The 19,644-nt window shown below is 43.6% G+C and overlaps 1 protein-coding gene across 1 annotated transcript in view; it reads left to right on the top strand.

The window, feature by feature from the left end:
* LOC141131686 (TRPM8 channel-associated factor homolog) overlaps positions 1–19,644 on the top strand; it is a 42,712-nt gene that overhangs the window by 8,578 nt on the left and 14,490 nt on the right. The window contains exons 2-5 of the mRNA XM_073619240.1: positions 11,653–12,608; positions 12,688–12,782; positions 14,028–14,241; positions 18,304–18,543. Coding sequence (XP_073475341.1) covers positions 11,653–12,608; positions 12,688–12,782; positions 14,028–14,241; positions 18,304–18,543 — 1,505 coding nt within the window. The remainder of the gene's footprint in view (positions 1–11,652; positions 12,609–12,687; positions 12,783–14,027; positions 14,242–18,303; positions 18,544–19,644) is intronic.

The following is a 19,644-nucleotide window of genomic DNA, read 5'->3' on the forward strand; positions in this document are numbered from 1 at the left end:
CTCCCGATAATCCACACAGGGACGGAGAGAGTGGTCCTTTTTATTTACGAAGAATACGCTGGACTAACAGAGGAAGAGTAAGGTGAGTCGCCTGGGCAGGTAGCATTGTGAGGTTAGTAGGAGGAAACTTACTCATCTTTGCAGGACACCCATGAACATAATGACCGGCTTTTCCACAATAAAGGCAAAGATTCTTCTGCCGACGGCGTGATCGCTCCTCTGGAGATAGCGTGTGGTGCATCAATCCGAGTTGCATGGGCCTTGGAGTGGCAGATGCGGGGTTGATAGGACTAGAACTGGCAGGGGGCCAAACTGGAGCTTTTGGTGTCATCCATACAGGGTGGTTCTGCTGGGTGTATTTCTCTGATTGGCGCTCACGGACCCGCCGGTCAATCTGAATTACCAGATTGATAAATCCTTCCATGGTATCAGGTATTCCCACTCGGGCAAGTTCATCTTTCAAGTTCTCAGATAAACCCATGCGGAACTGGTGCCGCAGAGCTGCGTCGTTCCACTGGGTGTCTACGCTCCAGCATCTGAAGTCCGTAATATAGTTCTCAGCTGCTCTGCGGCCTTGCTGGAGTGCGTGGAGGGCAGCCTCTGCCGTGGAAGTACGTAATGGATCGTCGTAAAGTTGCGACATAGCATTGAGAAAAGATGACATAGTATGCGTTTGTATGTCCTCCACTTCCAGCAACCAGTGAGCCCAGGCTTGAGGATCCCATTGCAGTAGTGAAACTATAAACCCCACTTTGGTGGATTCCAGCGTGAAAGTCCAGGGTTGCAAAGCAAAATACAGTTGACATGCGTTGCGGAAGGCCCGAAACTTGCTGCGTTCCCCAGAGAACCTCTCAGGAAAGGGAACTCTGGGCTCAGGTGGAGGTAGTACCACGGGGAGAGAGGAAATAGTCCGTGAAGGTGTAGCGGAGGATACTGGAACTGAGCTGACAGGAAGTGTCTGAACTTGTCCTTCCAACTTAAGGTACCCCCTCATGTAGGGACTGCACAGCTTGCATGAGAGCTGCAAGGTGGCGGCCCAACTCCTCCATCTGTGAGGCTCCTTCTGTAGGCTCAGTCATGGCTGTCTGATACGGTCACGTACCTGGTATCAGAGCCCAACCGTAGAAGGAGACCTCTCTTACAGCCCTGGCTCGGGGATCACTGGGGTTGCAACAGTGGTACGGGAGCGCAGTGAGGTAGGAGCGCCTGTATGATCCGTGGTAGCTGATACAGATGAGTAGAGATGATCCACCGGAAGGACTGGACTGTAGAAACAGTTGGAGGTGGTTACAGGTGTGGTGCAGAGACCCCTGGATCTTGGCGGAGACTGGATCAGGAACAGACTGAAGCAGAGTGAGACAAGCCGGGTCAGCACGGGCAACGGGTAGTTAATTCAGCAGGCAAAGAGTAGTCAGCAGACAGGCAGTGGTTTGGCAACAGAAGATCAACAGATTCAGATATAGCAGGGTCAAGGCAGGCCGGGTCAGGAGAGGAGAAGGCAGAGGTGGTCAAACGGAGCAGGGTAAGGTAATTACAGCAGGTACAGGATCAGACTCAGGTACAGCTGCAGATCAGACAGCACTGTACTAGAGCAGCTGCAGTCCTTTTAAAGGGTCACTGGCGCCAAGCCGAGTTAGCTTGCGCGCATGCGCACCTGTCGCGTGTTCCCGCACGTGTGCGCCTGCCGCGTGTCTCTGCGCACGTACACGCGCTGGTGCCTGGTACAGCGCATTCTTATAGGAACATATGTGCGCACACGCGCAGGCCCGAGCATCTGCCTTGCCACAGGGTATCCCTGACACCCTCTCTCTCCATCCTCGCTCCCCCTCTCTCCCCCTCTCTACCCCTCTCACTCACCCTCTCTCTTTCCCCGTTTTGCCCACCCTCTCTCTCCCCCTCTCGCTCACCCCCCCTCTCTCCCTCTCCTTCTCCCCCTCTCGCTCACCTTCTCTCTCTCTCCCTCTCGCTCACCCTCTCTCTCTCCCCCTCTCGCTCACCCCCTCTCTCTCACCCCCTCTCTCTCACCCATTCTCTCTCCCCTCTTGCTCACCCTCTCTCTCCCCCTCTCGCTCACCCACTCTCTCTCTCTCTCTCCCCTCTCGCTCTCCCCCTCTCTCTCCCTCTCTCAACCACCCTCCCTCCCCCTCTCAGTTACAATCTCTTGCTCCCCCTCTCACTCACCCTTCCCCTTTCTCTCCCCCCCTCTCTCTCCCTCTCCCCCTCTCTCTCCCTTCCCTCTCTATCTCTCTCTCTCCCCCTATTTCTCTCTCCCCCCTCTCTCTCTCCCTCCCCCCTCTCTCTCCCTCTCCCTGATTGAGGAGGGTGCCCTGGAAGTGGTGCTGATGAACTGTGTGCTAGATCCGTGCATCTCTTTGCAGCCATTTTTATTGCTTGAATTTTTTTTCCCATCTTGGGTGTGATTGGGGCCTCATGTGTATGTTTTGCCTAAGGCCTCACAAAGCCTAGAGCTTCCTCTGGCTGCAGCTCCAGTGTCCACCAGCAGGTGTCTCCCAGGAGCCAGCAATCTGTTCTAATCAGTCACATTAGTGTTCTGCTGCCGGGGGGCTACTTAAGGCTTCTCCTCCCTTCCCCCGGCGCGTCATGATTTTGGTCCCGGCCTTGCTGTCTGATGCCCAGCCTGATCCAGTCTGCACCCCTCTGTCTTGCTCCTGCCTCCCTCTTCTCTGTACCCAGCCATGATCCCCCCTTCCTTGCAACCTTGCATTCCTTGTACCCTTGTCCCTAGCTTGGTCTGTATATATATTTAGTTGTTCAGGTTCAACAGCTCTTGTTAGTTGGGTTTTTGGTTCTGTTTGGGGTTGTTGATGTTTACTGTGTGCTGTGTTTTCTGTGTTGTCTGTGTTCATGGTTTGCTGTTTTTCACTGTAAATAAATAACACTTTAATATATATATACCTTGTTGTTTATTTGATCTCAGTTTCCTTGTGCAGCTGAGTGTCCAGTGGTGGTGTGTCCATTAAGGGCGCACGGGCGCTGCCCCCTCTCTCCAGCCACCCCCCTCTGTGTAGAATGGATAGATTAATGGATTGCATGAATCTATCCATGGCCGCCGCTGCCACTCGCTATTCAGGTGTCCGGCCCCTTTTCGGACGCCGGACGCCTGAATTCCAGCGGCGGGGGTGTATTTTTGAAGCACCTGATTAGAGCCATAAGCTCTAATAGGCTTCAAAAAAGGGGAACTGCGAGCGCAAGTTGCAGTCCATCCAGGTGTGTTAAAAAAGCGAACGAATATTCACTTTCCTATCATTGGACCACCTCTCAGCCAGTCAGGTGCGCGAGTCTGTTACTCGTCACCTGAATGGCTGAAAGGACAGGCGCTACGATTGGATGCCTATCAGGAGGAGGGGAGGAGACACACCGAGGACACATGAGCCACTGTCTGACCTGCTGCAAGATCCCACAGTTTGCCGCCGTCAACCGCATGCCTGACCCGCCACCAAGATGGGGTAAGTGTTGGGCAGATGGCGAGCGGGCGGGGGGAGTCGCAGTGGCAACTTTTGATGGGCACAGTGGCACTATTAGATGGGCACAGTGGCAGCATTTGATGGGGCAGAGTGGCCCTATTTGATGGGCACAGTGGCAGCATTTGATGGGGCACAGTGGCACTATTTGATGGGCACAGTGGCAGCATTTGATGGGGCACAGTGGCACTATTTGATGGGCACAGTAGCAGCGTTTGATGGGCATAGTGGCAGCTTTGATGGGCACAGTGGCAGCGTTTGGCACAGTGGCTGCATTTGATGGGTACAGTGGCTGCAATTGATTGGCACAGTGGCTGCAATTGATGAGCACAGCGACTGCGTTTGATGGGCACAGTGAGGCTACAATTGATGGGTTTTTTTCCAGAATTTTTCAGTTTGTTTGCATTTTGAGCACCAGCCGCCACTGTACGTGTCTGGTCTACTTGCTGTAGAAAACCTAACATAATCGTGAAGCCCACCAACAACCAGATCTACTGCACTTGGGAACTGAGAGCCAGTTGCTTTGAACTTTCTGCTTTGCCTTGTCAGAATGCTTAGCGCAAAGGTAATCTATCATGTGCAGCTCGCAGTAGAAGTAGATAAAGATTATTGTCGCTTCATGTGGCGGGATCTCACTGTGGAGGAACTGTTGGGAAGCATTCTGACAGCACATGCTTTAGCTGTTGAGGGGAGAGTTTCCCATAGCAAAGTACATCCTTTTATTCAGGTCTGTTCTGAGCTATTATTTCCAGTTATCTCTCAGGGCCATGATGTTTTCACTCCCCCATTTACTATGCACCAGGCTGGATTTTTGGGATGGTTGCTGGAACATTGTGCAGGTTCTTTTGTTCAGCAGTATTCAGCCTATTCACAACAGGTGGTGTTGGATTGTATTGCTGTTGAGCACTCATTAATTGAGCAATGTAAGCAAGGGAGGGACAAACTGACCTTAGTTCAACCTCTGCTACAAGCTTGGTCAGAGATCAGTGCTAGATGATTCACATAACATCAGAGCTGCTATTAGGAATCAAGAATACCTTCCTCTGTTGCCCTTACCAACCACAGCTGCTACTGAGTGCGTTACCTCCTATAGATCAGTACCCTGCCACCAGTGAGCACACTTCCTCTGTATGCAATCCATTGAAAGCTCCCCTTGCAGTGCCATTACCCATAGCAACATCTCATCCTCTTCCTGTATTTCTGCTACTCTTCCCTCTATTATTCCCATTACTGTTTCTACCTCTCCATTAGCAGTACACGCTGGTCATCACAATGCAACTACGTGCAGGAATCCAGTATCCAAGCCTTAAAAGAAAGAAACAAAACTTTGCTTCTGCTCTTACAACTCCACCACAATCCATGTTGCTTGCTGATCCTGTGTCCATCGATCCAGTACCCGCTGCCCAGTCTACAGAACTGGTGCCGGCTACCCAGCCTAATGTGCTGTTGACTGCTGCCGATGCGATCCAGTCCTCCTCAATGCACATGACTACTACCGATGCGATCCAATCCTCCTCCATGCAGACGACTACTGCCGATGCGATCCAGTCCTCCTCTATGCAGACGACTACTGCCGATGCGATCCAGTCCTCCTCCATGCTGATGACTGCTGCCGATGCGATCCCGTCCTCATCCATGCTGATGACTGCTGCCGATGCGATCCCGTCCTCCATGCTGGTGTCACCTGTCGATGGTGTCCATGCCTCCCCCATGTTGCCGCCTGCCGATGGTGTCCATGCCTCCTCCATGTAACAAGAACGGGAGGGATTGGAGTGTGTGTGAACAGCAATTTGGTCTGTCTGACCCAATTTAAATAGAACAAAGAAAAACCTGGTGCCAAAGGGCACGGTTGGAACCCCTAGGAGTCTATTATAGACAGACCGAATGATTTAAGTATAAAAATATAAATTTTATTAAGAGTAACAACATGAGTAAATAGAAATCAATATATAAAAAACAATATGTGGTACCCAGTTATACAATTGTATGAAGAAACCACTGTCCTGAGGTAGAACGGACTAGTGATGATCCATACAGGCGTAGACACCTGATGCCTTACATGTTACAGACTAACAGTCCTTCTTCAGAGGTAATTAAGTCAGGGTACAGATTTTCTACAATAGAAGAAAATGTGCAAATGGTATAGTATTAGTATCCAATAAGTAACAAAAATAAATTTGACAATATCATAGCAACTACAAAGAATGCAGTGAATACAGAAACAATCATGTATATTTAGCTATGTGTAAAGACTACTTACAAATTAAAAATAATCCACACAAGATAAATCGGAGTGAAGATGGAATTTATTGGTCAATCCAAACTATGAAAAGCATAAACAATCCCCTAACAGAATCTAGAATCAGAGGACAGCCAGTGCTTCACTGCAAGGACTGGGAGCTGAGGAGCGAATAGCTCCTGCTTGGACTGGGCCAAAATCGCTATATTGAAAAAAGTAAAATATAACAATGGGTCACTAAAGATATACTAAGTGCATCAGATGAGGCACAGAAACTGACTTTTGCAGCACTAATTGAGGCTGCATCAGACACTGGTGTAACCAAGGTTGTAGTAGATAAAATCAACCAACTCACTACTTGCTGTTAAGCTGGACTCTGTTGACTGGGTTAAACTCCCGCCTGCTGATGTGTCTGAGACTTCTAAAGTTCCAGTGTTCGGTGGCCTAAATGGGTTACCTGTCTGGCCTGAGATTTTGTTTTCAGTCGCCTTGGTTGGGTCCCTCTTACACTATGTTACGCCTAAGCCTGGTGGTCTGGACATACCCTGTACAACTGGTAGCTACGTTTGCCTTCATGACCGTGGTAGTGGTGAGCTCCAGGGGAGTGGCAGAGTACCATTTGTGCCTTGCCACGACCTGGATGCGATTGCCAGTCTACATGCAGACACCAGTGGTGGAGCCTTATGGAGCGTCTGGAGGCCGCTCTTAAATGGGGGGTAATGTTAGGATGGAATTCACCTGCTGGTGGCACTATACTGTTCTGGGAGGTTTGCTGTAGCTCCAGTGTCCAACAGCAGGTGTCTCCCAGGAGCCAGCAGGCTGTACTAATCAGTCACATTAGTGTTCAGCTGTCCGGGGGGCTACTTAAGGCTGCTTCTCCCTTCCCCCGGCGCGTCACGATTTTGGTCCCGGCCTTGCTGCCTGATGCCCAGCCTGATTCCAGAAAAAAATGGAAATTTTGCGAAAAATTTAAATAACATTCAGTGTGGAGTAGTTTTACAAATTGAAAAACATTTTGTTATACCAGGAACGTGAAATGCAGTGTATATAAAAGTATTATGTTTGAAATGAAAGTAAAGCTTATTCAGTAAATAAACTAAACTTGCTTTTTAAAATGTTATTTTTTTATTACAAATGGAATAACAAGAACTGTGTATGTTTAGAACTTTGCATGAGAACAGGTAACCACCTCTTTCACTATTAATTTAAAAGCAGGAGCCAATAGGCTTTTTCAGTGCTTGACAATGCTGATCCAAAAGCATATACTGCTCTTGCAAGAGCTTGATCAATTTTCTCTTGATTTTCAGGTGTCTTTTTATCTATAAATAAAGGTATTGTGTATTTTTTGGGAGGCAGTGGTTTGCAACACTTCCTAACTTGAAGATGCTGCTGGAGAAGAAACACTTTGTGATGATTCAGAAGCAGCAGAAAGAGTTTTTTCTGGGATGAGAACTATGAAGGGTTGTTTTTTAATGTCCTTAGGGCACCTCTGGTATGTAAGGATGTGTTTTTTCATCCTTGTAGCATTTTGGAAAATAATATTTATTCTCACAAAATTTGCACATTGCAGCTTTGCTTGGTGCAGAAATTGCAGTGTGGAAAGGAGGAGGAAAAGAAAAAACATTACTGACCAGACTATTGGGAAACATTATGCTGTGATGGTTGAGAACATTATTAAGAATCTTTTAAAGGAAAAAAGATAAACTAATTTGTCAGACAAGTTTATCCTCTTACCTGTCAATTAAGGCCTGAGAGTACATAAGCTATCATCTACCATATCCCAACAATCACTCAACTGTAGGAGGTACAGTTTGCAGTACAGTTTGCCCACCTGTGGACAAACCAAACTGGAGCATTTCCCCTGCTTTGCACCCTAGTGGCAGAAATTCATATTTCTTTTGTTTGAAAAGTGCATTGAGAAGTACAGTGTTACTTCAACTGTATTCCAGGATTTGTTTGTCTGCAGCTGAGAGAACTTAATCTAAGACTTTACATAAAGTCTCAGAAATCTTTCATTAAGATCTTCAGATATAGTTATATTACTTATCATACTAAAAAAAAAAAACATATTCCACACCTCTTTTTTTTTTCCATAAAAAATTGAAATGGCTTAAAGATAAAAATGAAACAAGAAAACAAAAAATATAAGAAGTTTCCCTATGGGGTTTTGAGCTGCAGCAATGGAGTCATAAGTTTAGAAAAAATATTTTATTATTACAATAATTAGTGGGGTTACATTAAAGAGTTCCCATTTTTAAAAAAAAAATCAAAAATCAGCATCTACAAATACTGCAGCTGCTGACTTTTAATAATCGGACACTTACCTGTCCCACGGTCCAGCGATGCAGGGGATAGAAGCCCCGCTTGTCTTCCCCTCTGTTCGGCGGCGCCGGCATTGCAACTGTGGGCACCGGACTGTGGCTTCACAGCCGGGCACCCACTGTGCATGCGCAAGCGGCACCGCGCGCCGTGATTGGCCGCTCAGTCATCTGGGACCTGTAATGTGTCCCAGATGATTGACAAGAGGGAGGGAGCAGAGCTGAGCCCTTCCTGCGCTGAGGGGAAGTGATGTCACCAGCCCAGGCACTGAAAGAGGCAGACTGTGAGGGGCCCCCTAGCAACAGGCATTTAGAGGTGAGTTAAAAAAAAAATTTCCAAATGCTTTTTTTATTTATTTCTTTTTTTTAGGCACATTCATGCATTGTTTTTTTTTGGGTGGAACACCACTTTAACATAACCATTGTTACAACCCCACTAATTATTGTAATAATAAAATATTTTTTTCTAAACTTATGACTCCATTGCTGCAGCTCAAAACCCCATAGGGAAACTTCTTATATTGTTTGTATTTGCATCGGGGCGTAAAGTTACCCTAGCTTATCTATGTACCGTTTTTCTATTTTTATGAAACAAGAAAACATTTTTTTCCCCCAATTTTTCTGTTTTTTTTCCCAGACCCAGCCATCTCTAGGCAGCAGCAGCAAAATAACGCACACTTACGAAATGTTCACTCTATAACACAGAAATTAGGCCATAGAGTCCCCTCTGCAAAGTCTCAACAGTAGCATAGAAATCTGAAGGTGTCTAGAAAAATGGGAGGCAGACCTTAATCGTACATTCTCGGAGACACAAAAACAACATAACATCACTTTCGCCATCAAATCATCCCTGTGCACCAAAATTCAGGAAACAAATTTTAAAATATTTTCCAGGTGGTATTTTACACCCACCAGGCTCCACAAATGTTTCCCGAATAAGTCAGACCGTTGCTGGCAATGCGAGGAGGATGAAGGCTCCTCACACTATTTCTCCCATTCCATGGGTTACTTGTCCACTTGAAAATGTATCTGCAACTGGCAGTGATCTCTACTGTATGGTTCCAAACACTCCAAAGACTATTAGCAAACAGGCCCCCAACCTCAATGAACACAGGTAAAGTTGCAGCATGGCTGTCTAGAAGGGCCATAGCCCTTTGAGCTGGGATCTTCTCCTCCTGGACAAGATCGGGTCTGCCTCCGGCTCCAAACTATTTATGCATGTCCCCAGCCACCTTTTGGCACCCTCCCCCAGGGATTGACTGAGACAACATAAATATTTAGGTTGCTGATTTGCCTTTCCAGCCCACGACATTATAGAATCCTCCAAGATCTCAGGAAGAAGCAATCAAACCTGCAGCCAGTGGAGCCTAGAACAGCCCAAAACAATCACAAACTGCTTTATTGATTACAGTGGAGCCAAAATAACTACATTTACCTAGCTTTCCTAGCAACCTATTTTAGGAGTGTACTACATTTAAGTATCTCCAAAGAATAATTTTTAGATTCTATATTTGTATAACTTTGCCAGCGTGATGTGATAAAATTGTCATAGGTGCCACAGAATCAAAAGAGTTCACGGCAGTTATCAGTTCTTCTAAAACTATACACAGTAATGTAGGTTTCATCATTAAATATATGTTCTTGAGCTCCAGTGTGTGCCTTTTCTTAGGCTGAGATGTCATCAGGTTGCTGGAAACATTTTCCCCATCTTTTTCTACACAGTGACAAGACTGCAACATTGTAGCTTCAAGAGGAAGTAAACCCTGATGGGTTTTACTTCATCTTTTTTCCCCTGCAAAGTAAAAGCATAATGGGCTAGTATGCATTGCATACTAGCCCATTATGTTGCACTTACCTGCAAACGAAGTTCCCAATGTCTCCACTATCTCTGCTGGTGGCCGCATCCATCTTCACCCCTCTTCCTTCCGGGGCCGTGGACTCCGGCTCTGTGACTGTCCGAAGTCGCGTGACGTCACTCCCGCACATGCGCACGGGAGCTGCTGGTCACGGCACGGGCCCTTTAGAAACAGTACAATCATGCCCTTTCTTCAGTGTGCATGCACCGATGACTTCGGTGCAAGTGTATATGGTAAGTAGCTCCTAAACCGTGCAGGTTTAGGAGATATTTTCAGTACCTACAGGTAAGCCTTATTATAGGTTTACCTGTAGGTTAAAGTGGTGTAATAGGGTTTACAACCACTTTAATAGCAATTCTCCATAAGTCAGTGGACTGATGCCTGAAACCCTAACCTTTTAATGTAACCCAAACCTTAAAGTTGGTTCTCATTCACACAATTTGCATTGCTAAGACAGGCAACTTGCCTCTTTTTCCTAAGGTGTCAGTTTACACCATAAAACTTTGATTTGGCCTTCCTTTAGCCCCGTAGACACAATCAGGAAATCGTAAGAAAAATACCACTTTCGGAGCGATCGTACGATAATCGTATTGTAAGTACAGAGCTTTCTAGAGCCGATCATGACAGTTTATCTAATATTATCCGATCGGACATGCACAAAAAGTTTTTTCGTACGATGCCAGATTGTACGATTTCCATTTAATCAGTTGTCTTTCGAAAATGCAATACATATACACTACAACACATTACATCACTTCTGAATTTTTATTCTGTCGTACGAGAATGTTCTTGACTTTAGTAAACTTTTCCGGTTGTGTGTACAAGTCAGACCATTTCCTCTGTCTTTTATCACACAGTGACCAGACTGCAACATTGTAGCTTTATAGCATGTCACAAGAGGCCAGATGGTTGAATAAAAAATAAAAAAAAACAGATTCCCCCACACAAACAAAGACATTGTATTTTGATAACAGAACCCTCTGCTGATAGAATACACTGACTGGCGTCTGCAGCTGATTAGCTGAACATTTCCAGCATGTCTCTTGGAAATTAATCAAATTCATCAATTGATGATGATCATTACTTGGCATGCATATACTTGATAAAAAAATATATCTGATGCTAAGGTCACTTTAACTTTGACACTGCAGTACATTGTGCACAGTACAGTAACCATATTTTACTGTATTTGAAGTCCTTGGTGCAAATCACACCAGCTGTAGGCCACTAAGTAGACGAGATTGGCTGGGTGATCCACAAGTTAGTGATCTGCTTCACAGTTCACTCACCCTACAGTATGTACAAAAATTGCACTGGGCTTACTGTGTGCTAGGGCTACCTACTTGATTCCCTTCAACATTGAAAACAATCAGAAACCATTATTATTAATAAGCCCATTATTAACTTTTTATTATGTTAATGTCAGCAGATATTAGGAGTCTGGCTATCAATGTTTTCAACCAAGACTTACACAACATTTACCCAAGATTTACACATTTTTTAACATGTAAATCTTAGTTGGAACATATGTGAATTTTGAGTGAAAGTTGGGTGAAAACATTGATAAACATTGTTGTTATAATAAAAAAGAAATTAAGGGCATTTTTTGTATTTGTCATTCATGCAATATATCAGTATTTGCCCCACTTAAATCTTACATGGTATACTTTTATTGAAAGGTCACTCATAATTGCTTTTCATTTCTTATTGTATGAAAAACTAATATCTGTGCGATTGTCTGATTTTGTTTTATACAGTATAAATTTTTCAGCGGATCTAAAGCATCTCATGCAAGATGTTATTGACCTGGACATCCGTGCACAACATGTACCCTCAGAACTTCTTCTTCATGGGTCGCTAACATTTCCAATTGGACTCAGCAACAACAATCAATGCTTTTTTGGTGCTGCATATTATGGCAAAGGGCGTGTTGTTGTAGGAGCACATGAAAGCTACCTGGATATGCCAGAGCTGAGGACCTTCATTCTTAATGGTGTTTCTTGGCTAGACATGAACAGAAATGGAAAGATTGGTGTTAATCAATTGAAAGATCTCCTCCGTGCATTACAGAATAAAGGTTTATCTTGTGTGGATTCTCGCTTGATTCCTGGTCTCAGTGTATATTGCTGCACCTCATACAGTGATGCAGAAGCTGAAATGATCCATAGATTTGTAGCAGAAGGTGGGGGCCTGCTCATCGCTGGCCATGCCTGGTATTGGTCTTACTCCAACCCAAATGTGCTTTCCCAATACCCAGGAAATAAAATCCTCAACAAGTTTGGAATTAGTATTCTAGCACAGACAGTTGGGCAAGGAGTTTATAAGGCTTTGGATCCCAAAGCACTTGATAGTACCTACCACTTCCCTAGAGCAATCTGCCGGCTGCTAAGAAACTTGAAAAGTGGAGTTGAGCTAAAACCACCTCTCAGCACTTGGATGAGCAAGCTCATACAAGATGTCTGCACGTACATGAGGCTTCCAGCCAGCCCTCTTACCTTATCACTGCAGCACGAACTAACACATCTAGTAAAAGGGTGTCACTTACCCACTATCTGTAAACAGTGTCCTGTGAAAAACAGCTCCCAAGAAGCTTTAATCCTTTGTTTGGCTCAAGAAGTCAGCTGCCTTGAATGTCTGGATGACAGTGGAGAAGGTGGCACTGGATTGTTGTCCCAGAACCCCGTTACAGTACAGATTGATGCAACAAACCCAGGTAGAACATTTAAAAAATATGTCTTTGTCTCCATCTATGCAAGATGTGTAGTGCTTAACCTTTACTGCATTGTTCCTAGGTGGTGATGCATGGAAAAGTACCGGACTCTTTCTGCCCCCTGGAAAAACTGCAATACTAATATTTCCAGCATCAGCTGCTGGACAAGGTCTTCAGGTATTTCTTTTAGAAATGCTATTCTGAATTGTATTTAATTGTGTACATTATTTTGTTGCCATTATTTGCAACCTCATTTACCATATCGCTCATTTCAGTTATCCAATCATGTGGAAAGTGAATTACTGTTCACTTTAAATCCCCAGTTTACACAAATCAAAAGAGGGAATAGGAATATTCTTTTCATATGACTGGATATTTGAAGCAAATTTTCACACAATTTAGCGTATAGAGATTTTCAACTCCTTTGGTAAATAAGCTCATTGTGTATACCTCAACTTGTAAGTCAGAGACATTTTGCAGAGTTGTATTCCACATAGTGCCATCTGAAAAAAAACAGGATCTATATTTATTCTTGAAATCAGTTTTATTTATTAAGAGTATACCAGAGAAATGGTTCCAACACAGAACTTTAGAGTACGCTGCTTGCATTTAGGTTCATGTACATGGCCACAAGAGGGCATTCAGCATGCATGGAGTATAGATAGCCAGCAAAAGGGAGCTACAGGTGCAGCATACAGCTTTTATTCCCCAGGGTCTCTGCTAAAAAAACATTTATAATGTTTGGGGGTTCTGAATAATTTTCTAGCAAAAAAAAATGTGATTTTTACATGTAGGAGCGAGGTGCCAGAATTGGTCCGGTTGGCAAGTTCCTACGGGAACTGTAGAAAAGAAAAAGGGAAACTCTGGGACACAGTGTAGAGAGGTAGGTTTGGGGGTCAGTTTTGGTTATTTGCTTTAAGATTAGATTCACTGAAAAAAACAAATTCAGTCTACATTTCCGTTTCAATTACCCTACTATACTTTTATTATTATTATTATTATTATACAGGATTTATATTGTCAACACTTGGCACAGCGCTTTACAATATGAGGGCAGACAGTACAGTTACAATACAATTCAGTACAGGAAGAAACAGAGGGCCCTGCTTATTAGAGCTTACAATCTAAAAGGAAGGGTCAAGGGGATGAGCTGATGGAGAAAATAAAAGTGCAGTTGTTAGGTGGGGGCAAGGTACAGTAGGCTTCTCTGGGTTTTCAGGGATCACCTGAAAGGGGACATAGTAGTAGATAGTCAGACAGATTGGGGTAGGGAGTTTCATAAAATTGGAGAGGCTCAGGAGAAGTCCTGGAAGCAAGCATGGGAGGAGGTGACAAGGGAGATAGAGAGCCGGAGGTCTTGGAATAACGAGCAGAACAATCAAACTTATCAAACTTACACATTTTTTTTTACTATTTTTCCAGGTTCAGGTTGGCTGCCACTCGGATAACTTGAGTGCAGCTGAGGAGTTCTATCGTGCCCCTGTGGTTATACATCGGAAAGATGTTCGTGGAGAAAAAGTGAAAATGTCTTGTATATGGGGAGGTCTTCTATATATTATTGTTAAAGCAAAAAGCCAGTTGGGTCTGATTCATGTTACAGTGTATGGTGCAGAACAAGCTCCAACATTCATTAAGGGTAAGTATATGAAATAGGAATATACTGAGTACAGAATGTTTTGCATTTTGTCAGTAAAAGTGCATTTGGCTGTCAAATATATACAGATTATAAAACTAAGTATATTTTTATTTAATATAGTTACATTGTTTTTGCAGTGATTGAATCAGGAGTGGTAGATAACAGAAATGTGGCTCAACAAAAGTCATGATCGATTAATGCATTTGGAAGGCCATGGTGTTTTCACAAAAGATTACAAAGGATAAAGAAGACAAAAAGAGGGCAGGCTTTGCCTGTATGTAGAATCTTTTCTCTTTGATTCTACAAAATTATTTGATAGAGCGGGATAGAATTTGAATTTTTTGCTTGTGCCTCCATTGAAGATATTTTGCTTCACTTGTAACATCCATAAGGCTCCATTCACATCTGATCGTTTTTGGGAGCGTTTTTTTAAGCTTTTTTGCAGCTTTTTACAAGCTGTTATAGTAGCATATTACAAGCGTTTTACAGCTTTAAGCGTTTTTGTTTAGCCAATAGAAGCACTAGGAAGAGCAGAGGGAGAGGAAATTAGGGGTGGAGAGCTGCTATTTGAGCAGAAAACGCTCCTAAAAAGCTCAAGTCAGGCGTTCCTATTGAAGTCTATGAGGCCAAAAACGCTTGTAATCTGCCAACAAGAAGCTGATGTACCTTTTTGAGTTTCAGGCGTTTTGTTTCAGGTGACAGGATGCTCAGATGTGAACAGGGGCCATTGAAATGAATGGGATGTGGCTTGTTGAGCATTTTAGAGCTACAAGATTCAAGCAGAAAATCGCTCAGGAACAGCAATGAAAACATATCCAGAAGTTCTAAACCTTCTTAACTCTTCTGAAAAAAGTTTTGTATTTACCTGCACACCCAATCGGAGATTTCCTATCACTTCTTGCACTGATCAGAGGTGACAGAAATGTCCCAAATAGGCACACCAATAGCAATAAAACCCAACATAGGCTCTAATTGTTTGGCTTTAAACTAGACATTTATAAAAAATGCAATTTTAATTAAAATCCTAAAAAGTAGCAAAAAAATAGCATCATGTCAAATTTAGAAGGCAGCCTATATAACATGAACATTTTAGTCTTCGAGAACGTCCTAAAAAGATATAATCATCAGGCACGGCGCCTTAATGCACATGACATGGGGACAGCAGCAGCCTGCAATGGGCTAACTTTATAATCTGGAAAGAAATCTCCCCCTCTAACTTCCCCTGGCAGTTTCTGGCACTTTGCATTGGTTCAGGAAGAATCCCTTGAGGCAAAGCATTTTACTGCTGTTGCTTGTGTGGGCAGGATGTGTATTGCTGCGATCCCTACCGGTCCTCCTCTCATGCATATAAGTGCCTGAGTTGGACAGGAGAGAAAGGCCGGCGGGGATCGAGCAATACACATCCCACCCACACAAGCAACAGCAGTAAAATGCTCTGCCTCAGGGTATTCTTCCTGAACCAATGCAGAGCACCAGAAACTGCCTGGATAAGGTAGAGGGGTAAGACTGCAGTCTGTATTTCATGTTTAGCCCATTGATAGCATGCTAGAACAGGTAAGATCTGTGCCAGCTGCTTCCCTGCGCTGTACTGCTCTGCTTGAGGAAACCGTTTCTGTATTGTAGATTACTGCCCCCTGTACTATGCCCTCCTGACACACACACACTGTACCCTTCTGACCCTCGTACTGTGCCTTCCTCACCCACATACACTGTGTCCTGCTGCCCCTGTTCTGTGCCCTCGTGACCCACTCACACTGTGCCCTACTGGCCCCCATGATGTACCCTACTGGCCCCCATACTGTGCCCTCATGCTCCCTGTATGCTGACCCTTGTATTGTGCCCTTATGACCACCTGTACTGTGCCCTGGTGACCCCCCTGTATTTGTGTTGATTAGTCTTTGATTTATTGCATGTTTTCTTATTGTTTAAAATCTATTTTATTGAAAGTACTAATAAATATATGTCCAATTCTATCAAGTATTTGCACTTTAAATCTTGAGAGTATGTACGTAAATTGGGGCAGGCTGGTAGGGGCTCCAGTGTATTACTTTGCCCAGGGGCCCATGATACTATTAATATAACCCTGTCATGAGGTATATTATAGTCTAGGAAGGCTTCAAAGACAGTCTATGCTTCAAAATGACTGCATTTTAGAATTTGCATTTCATATTTTCCTTTCTTCTCTGTTAGAGGAAACTTGGTTGTTCTTCTGCAGTGATTGGAGATCACATGCACACATTTATCGAGTATGTAGAATAAGTAGAATCCAACCAGAGTGTTGAAACATTTCACTGAGACTCTGCCACAGCCCATTAGATCAGTAGAAAATCTGCTTCCTTTGGAGAAAATCTGTGTAGACAAAGGGAGGAGGAGGGTGATCTCCAGGATTTATAGAGTGCTGAACGATGAGATACCGCCATACATCGAGAAGTGGGAGAGGGAATTGGGAGCACCGGTAAATAGGGCTGAGATAAGGCAATTACTGAGGCGGGTTCACGCTACTTTGGTTAACAACAATATAGTCAAATTAAATTATAAATGCTTGTCCCAATGGTACATCACCCCCGATAAGGCACACAAATGCAAAAGGGAAAAAACACAATTATGCTGGCGAGGATGTGGCAAGGTCCTGAAATGAGAAAATACTGGGGGGAGATTAGGCAAACAATCAAAGAGATAACTAGCATAGAGGTCCCTGATGACCCGTGGAAGTGCTTATTCCACGGGATAAGAATACCAACTAAGCAATATGTAAGAATGTTACTTCCGCAGCTTTTAAATGCGGCTAAAAGCCTCATACCTAGTCACTGGAAGGAACCCGAAAAGCCCACCATGAAGAGCTGGTGTAATAAATAAACAAATTTCAAAACTTAGAATATCGCAGGTTCAGTGACGAAGAGGGAATAGAGAAATTTGAAGAGAAATGGCGGAATTGGGTTAATTATAAGCAAACATTAAGATTTGCAGAAATAATGGGAGCATAGGATATAAATCATAGTAGAGGAAGCATAAGATAGATACATATTGGGAGTGGAGGATCAGTGGAAAAGAATAGGATAGATTTGGAGCGAGAAAGGTAGGTGGGGAGGGAGAGGGATAGAGTGGGGGGGGGGGGGGTCTGGGTTGGGGGTTTTCTTTTTGTTGTTAAGAATGTATTAAGAAATTGTGTATTTTAAAGATACAGCGGGGTTGTATCCACGTTATATGTTATTTTGTTTTGATACAGAAAAGTCAATAAAGATATTAAAAAAAAAAAATTAATGACAAACCAATATCTATTGTCAATTAATAAACAATATATAAGTACAAAACAGCCAATGGGTAGGTAAACAGTAAAAACAAACTCCCCCCCCCCCCAAAAAAAAATAATAAATCTAGTAGAAAACAACCCAGCCTAAATGAACAATTCCAGGGTAGACTTATCAATTGAGAATAACTACATCATGATGTAAAAGCACATTTCTAGATTTCTAGTTATGTCAAACACAGTGGCGGCCGGTGCTCAATATTGCCAGGAAGGTGGCAGCCCCCGACCCCCCCCCCCCCCAGTGGGAAGGAAGAGCCTGGCCGCTGCTCCTCCCAGCCGAATAAGAAGTGTGTCCTGAGACATGGTTGGCCAGGAAGTCTTGAGACAATCGGGTTTTAGGACCCACTTCCTGATGGGATGGGAGGAGAATCAGGAATACAACAGTAAATATTAATTCACTATTGTCACACAACTGGATGGGCTCAGGGCGCAGTACTCTGTGCCCTGAGCCCACCCTTTTTTGTAGCCAATTAGAGCCTCAGGCTCTAATCATGTACTTAAAAAAAAAACAACCCTTTGAAATCCATGTGTCCGGCACCCTGCATGTAGATTAGGGGCCAAGCACATGGTTTAGGTGGGCGGCGCTCCTGCGCCCCTTATGGACGGGCCGCCACTGGTCAAACATATGCCAGTGAATTCCATTTGTAAATTGTTTAATACATTTTATAATGTGATACATTACAACTACATTTTGATGGATTTTTCATTAAAAACTTGTAAAACAAAATAGAAGAATAATTTATATTTTTGTTTAGGTCAGACTAGCCTCTCTTCATGGCAGAAAACAATTCGTAACTATCCAGCTCCTTGGGCTGAGCTTATTGCAGAAAACATCATTCTTACTGTGCCCTCTGATGCCATCCGCTCACTAGAGGATCCACAAACTTTGATGTCATTGTGGGATGAGATCATGGCAGCTGTTGCTGACCTAGCAGCAATTCCTAAGAAATTTCCTCGTCCTGAAAGAATTGTGGCAGATGTGCAGATCTCAGCTGGTAGGTTATTTTGTTGATCAATGAATATCGGAGGGAGGGGGGGGGGGTTGTTAAGAAATTGATTTTCTCTCTGGAATAATTTTGTAAATATGTACAAACCTCAGTCAGTAAAGAAAGGCACAGTTTACTTTTAAAGTCATTTGTATTGACTTACACTAGTATTCCCTTTTTTTCAGTTTTTCTTGTGAAATAGGTTTAATAAATCCACTTATTAAATCTGACATTCTTCTTATAGCCCTGAAAATACGTATTAGAAATTCTATTGAGATGTTGTATCATATTTACTGCTGGTAACATGCTGATTCTTGCCAAGCGATTTATTGCTCTAAAATGATCTTGGATAGGCAACTTCAGTTTGTGTATACAGCTACAATACAGTCCCTTCTAAATTGTACATGATCCCTGGGTCATATACTTCTGCTGCCTGACACAATGGTTAAATTGCATTACAAGATAAGTAGATAATAGTGTGCCCTGGATACTGCACAGAATCGTTAATAGCTAAGTGCACTTTTAGGAACATGTTACACCCGTATTTAAAGTGTAAAATGTAAAATCTTCCTAAGCACTAAACACCATCATCCCCTGAGCAGGGATTCTTTTCCAATGTAGCTGCTGTCACATTTAAAGTGGTTGAAAACCTTTGCATATACTTAGTGAAGTAACTTGCATTAGATGATACACAGAGATGAAACAAATCCTCCCATATCAGTTCTAGGGGTTTATCTGAAGCCACCTGTGCTCTACAGTCATTCAAAGTCCTCAGTTTACACAGGATCTCTCAGCTATGAAAAGCAGGGGGCAGAGATCTTAAGACTCACACTGCAGAGAACTCTGAGCCCTGATTGGAGGGAAGGGACACATCCCCTCCTCATAGTGCACGGTGAACATGCACAGCTGTGGCTGTCAATCACAAGTCATGTGCTGGGACTCACCTCCTTATCACCTTTTTACCACTTTAAAATAGGCACGGCTGTGTGGCATAATTCATTCACAGGGATCTGTGAATAAATAAATTACAAGTCCCGTTTTCCACCACAGCAGACAGACTTGTAGTTTTCAATGGACCATGAGCATGCTAATTAAGTCATTTTTCCATGT

Source organism: Aquarana catesbeiana, linkage group LG03 (genome assembly GCF_042186555.1).
Source record: "Aquarana catesbeiana isolate 2022-GZ linkage group LG03, ASM4218655v1, whole genome shotgun sequence".
Classification (NCBI taxonomy): Eukaryota; Metazoa; Chordata; class Amphibia; order Anura; family Ranidae; genus Aquarana; species Aquarana catesbeiana.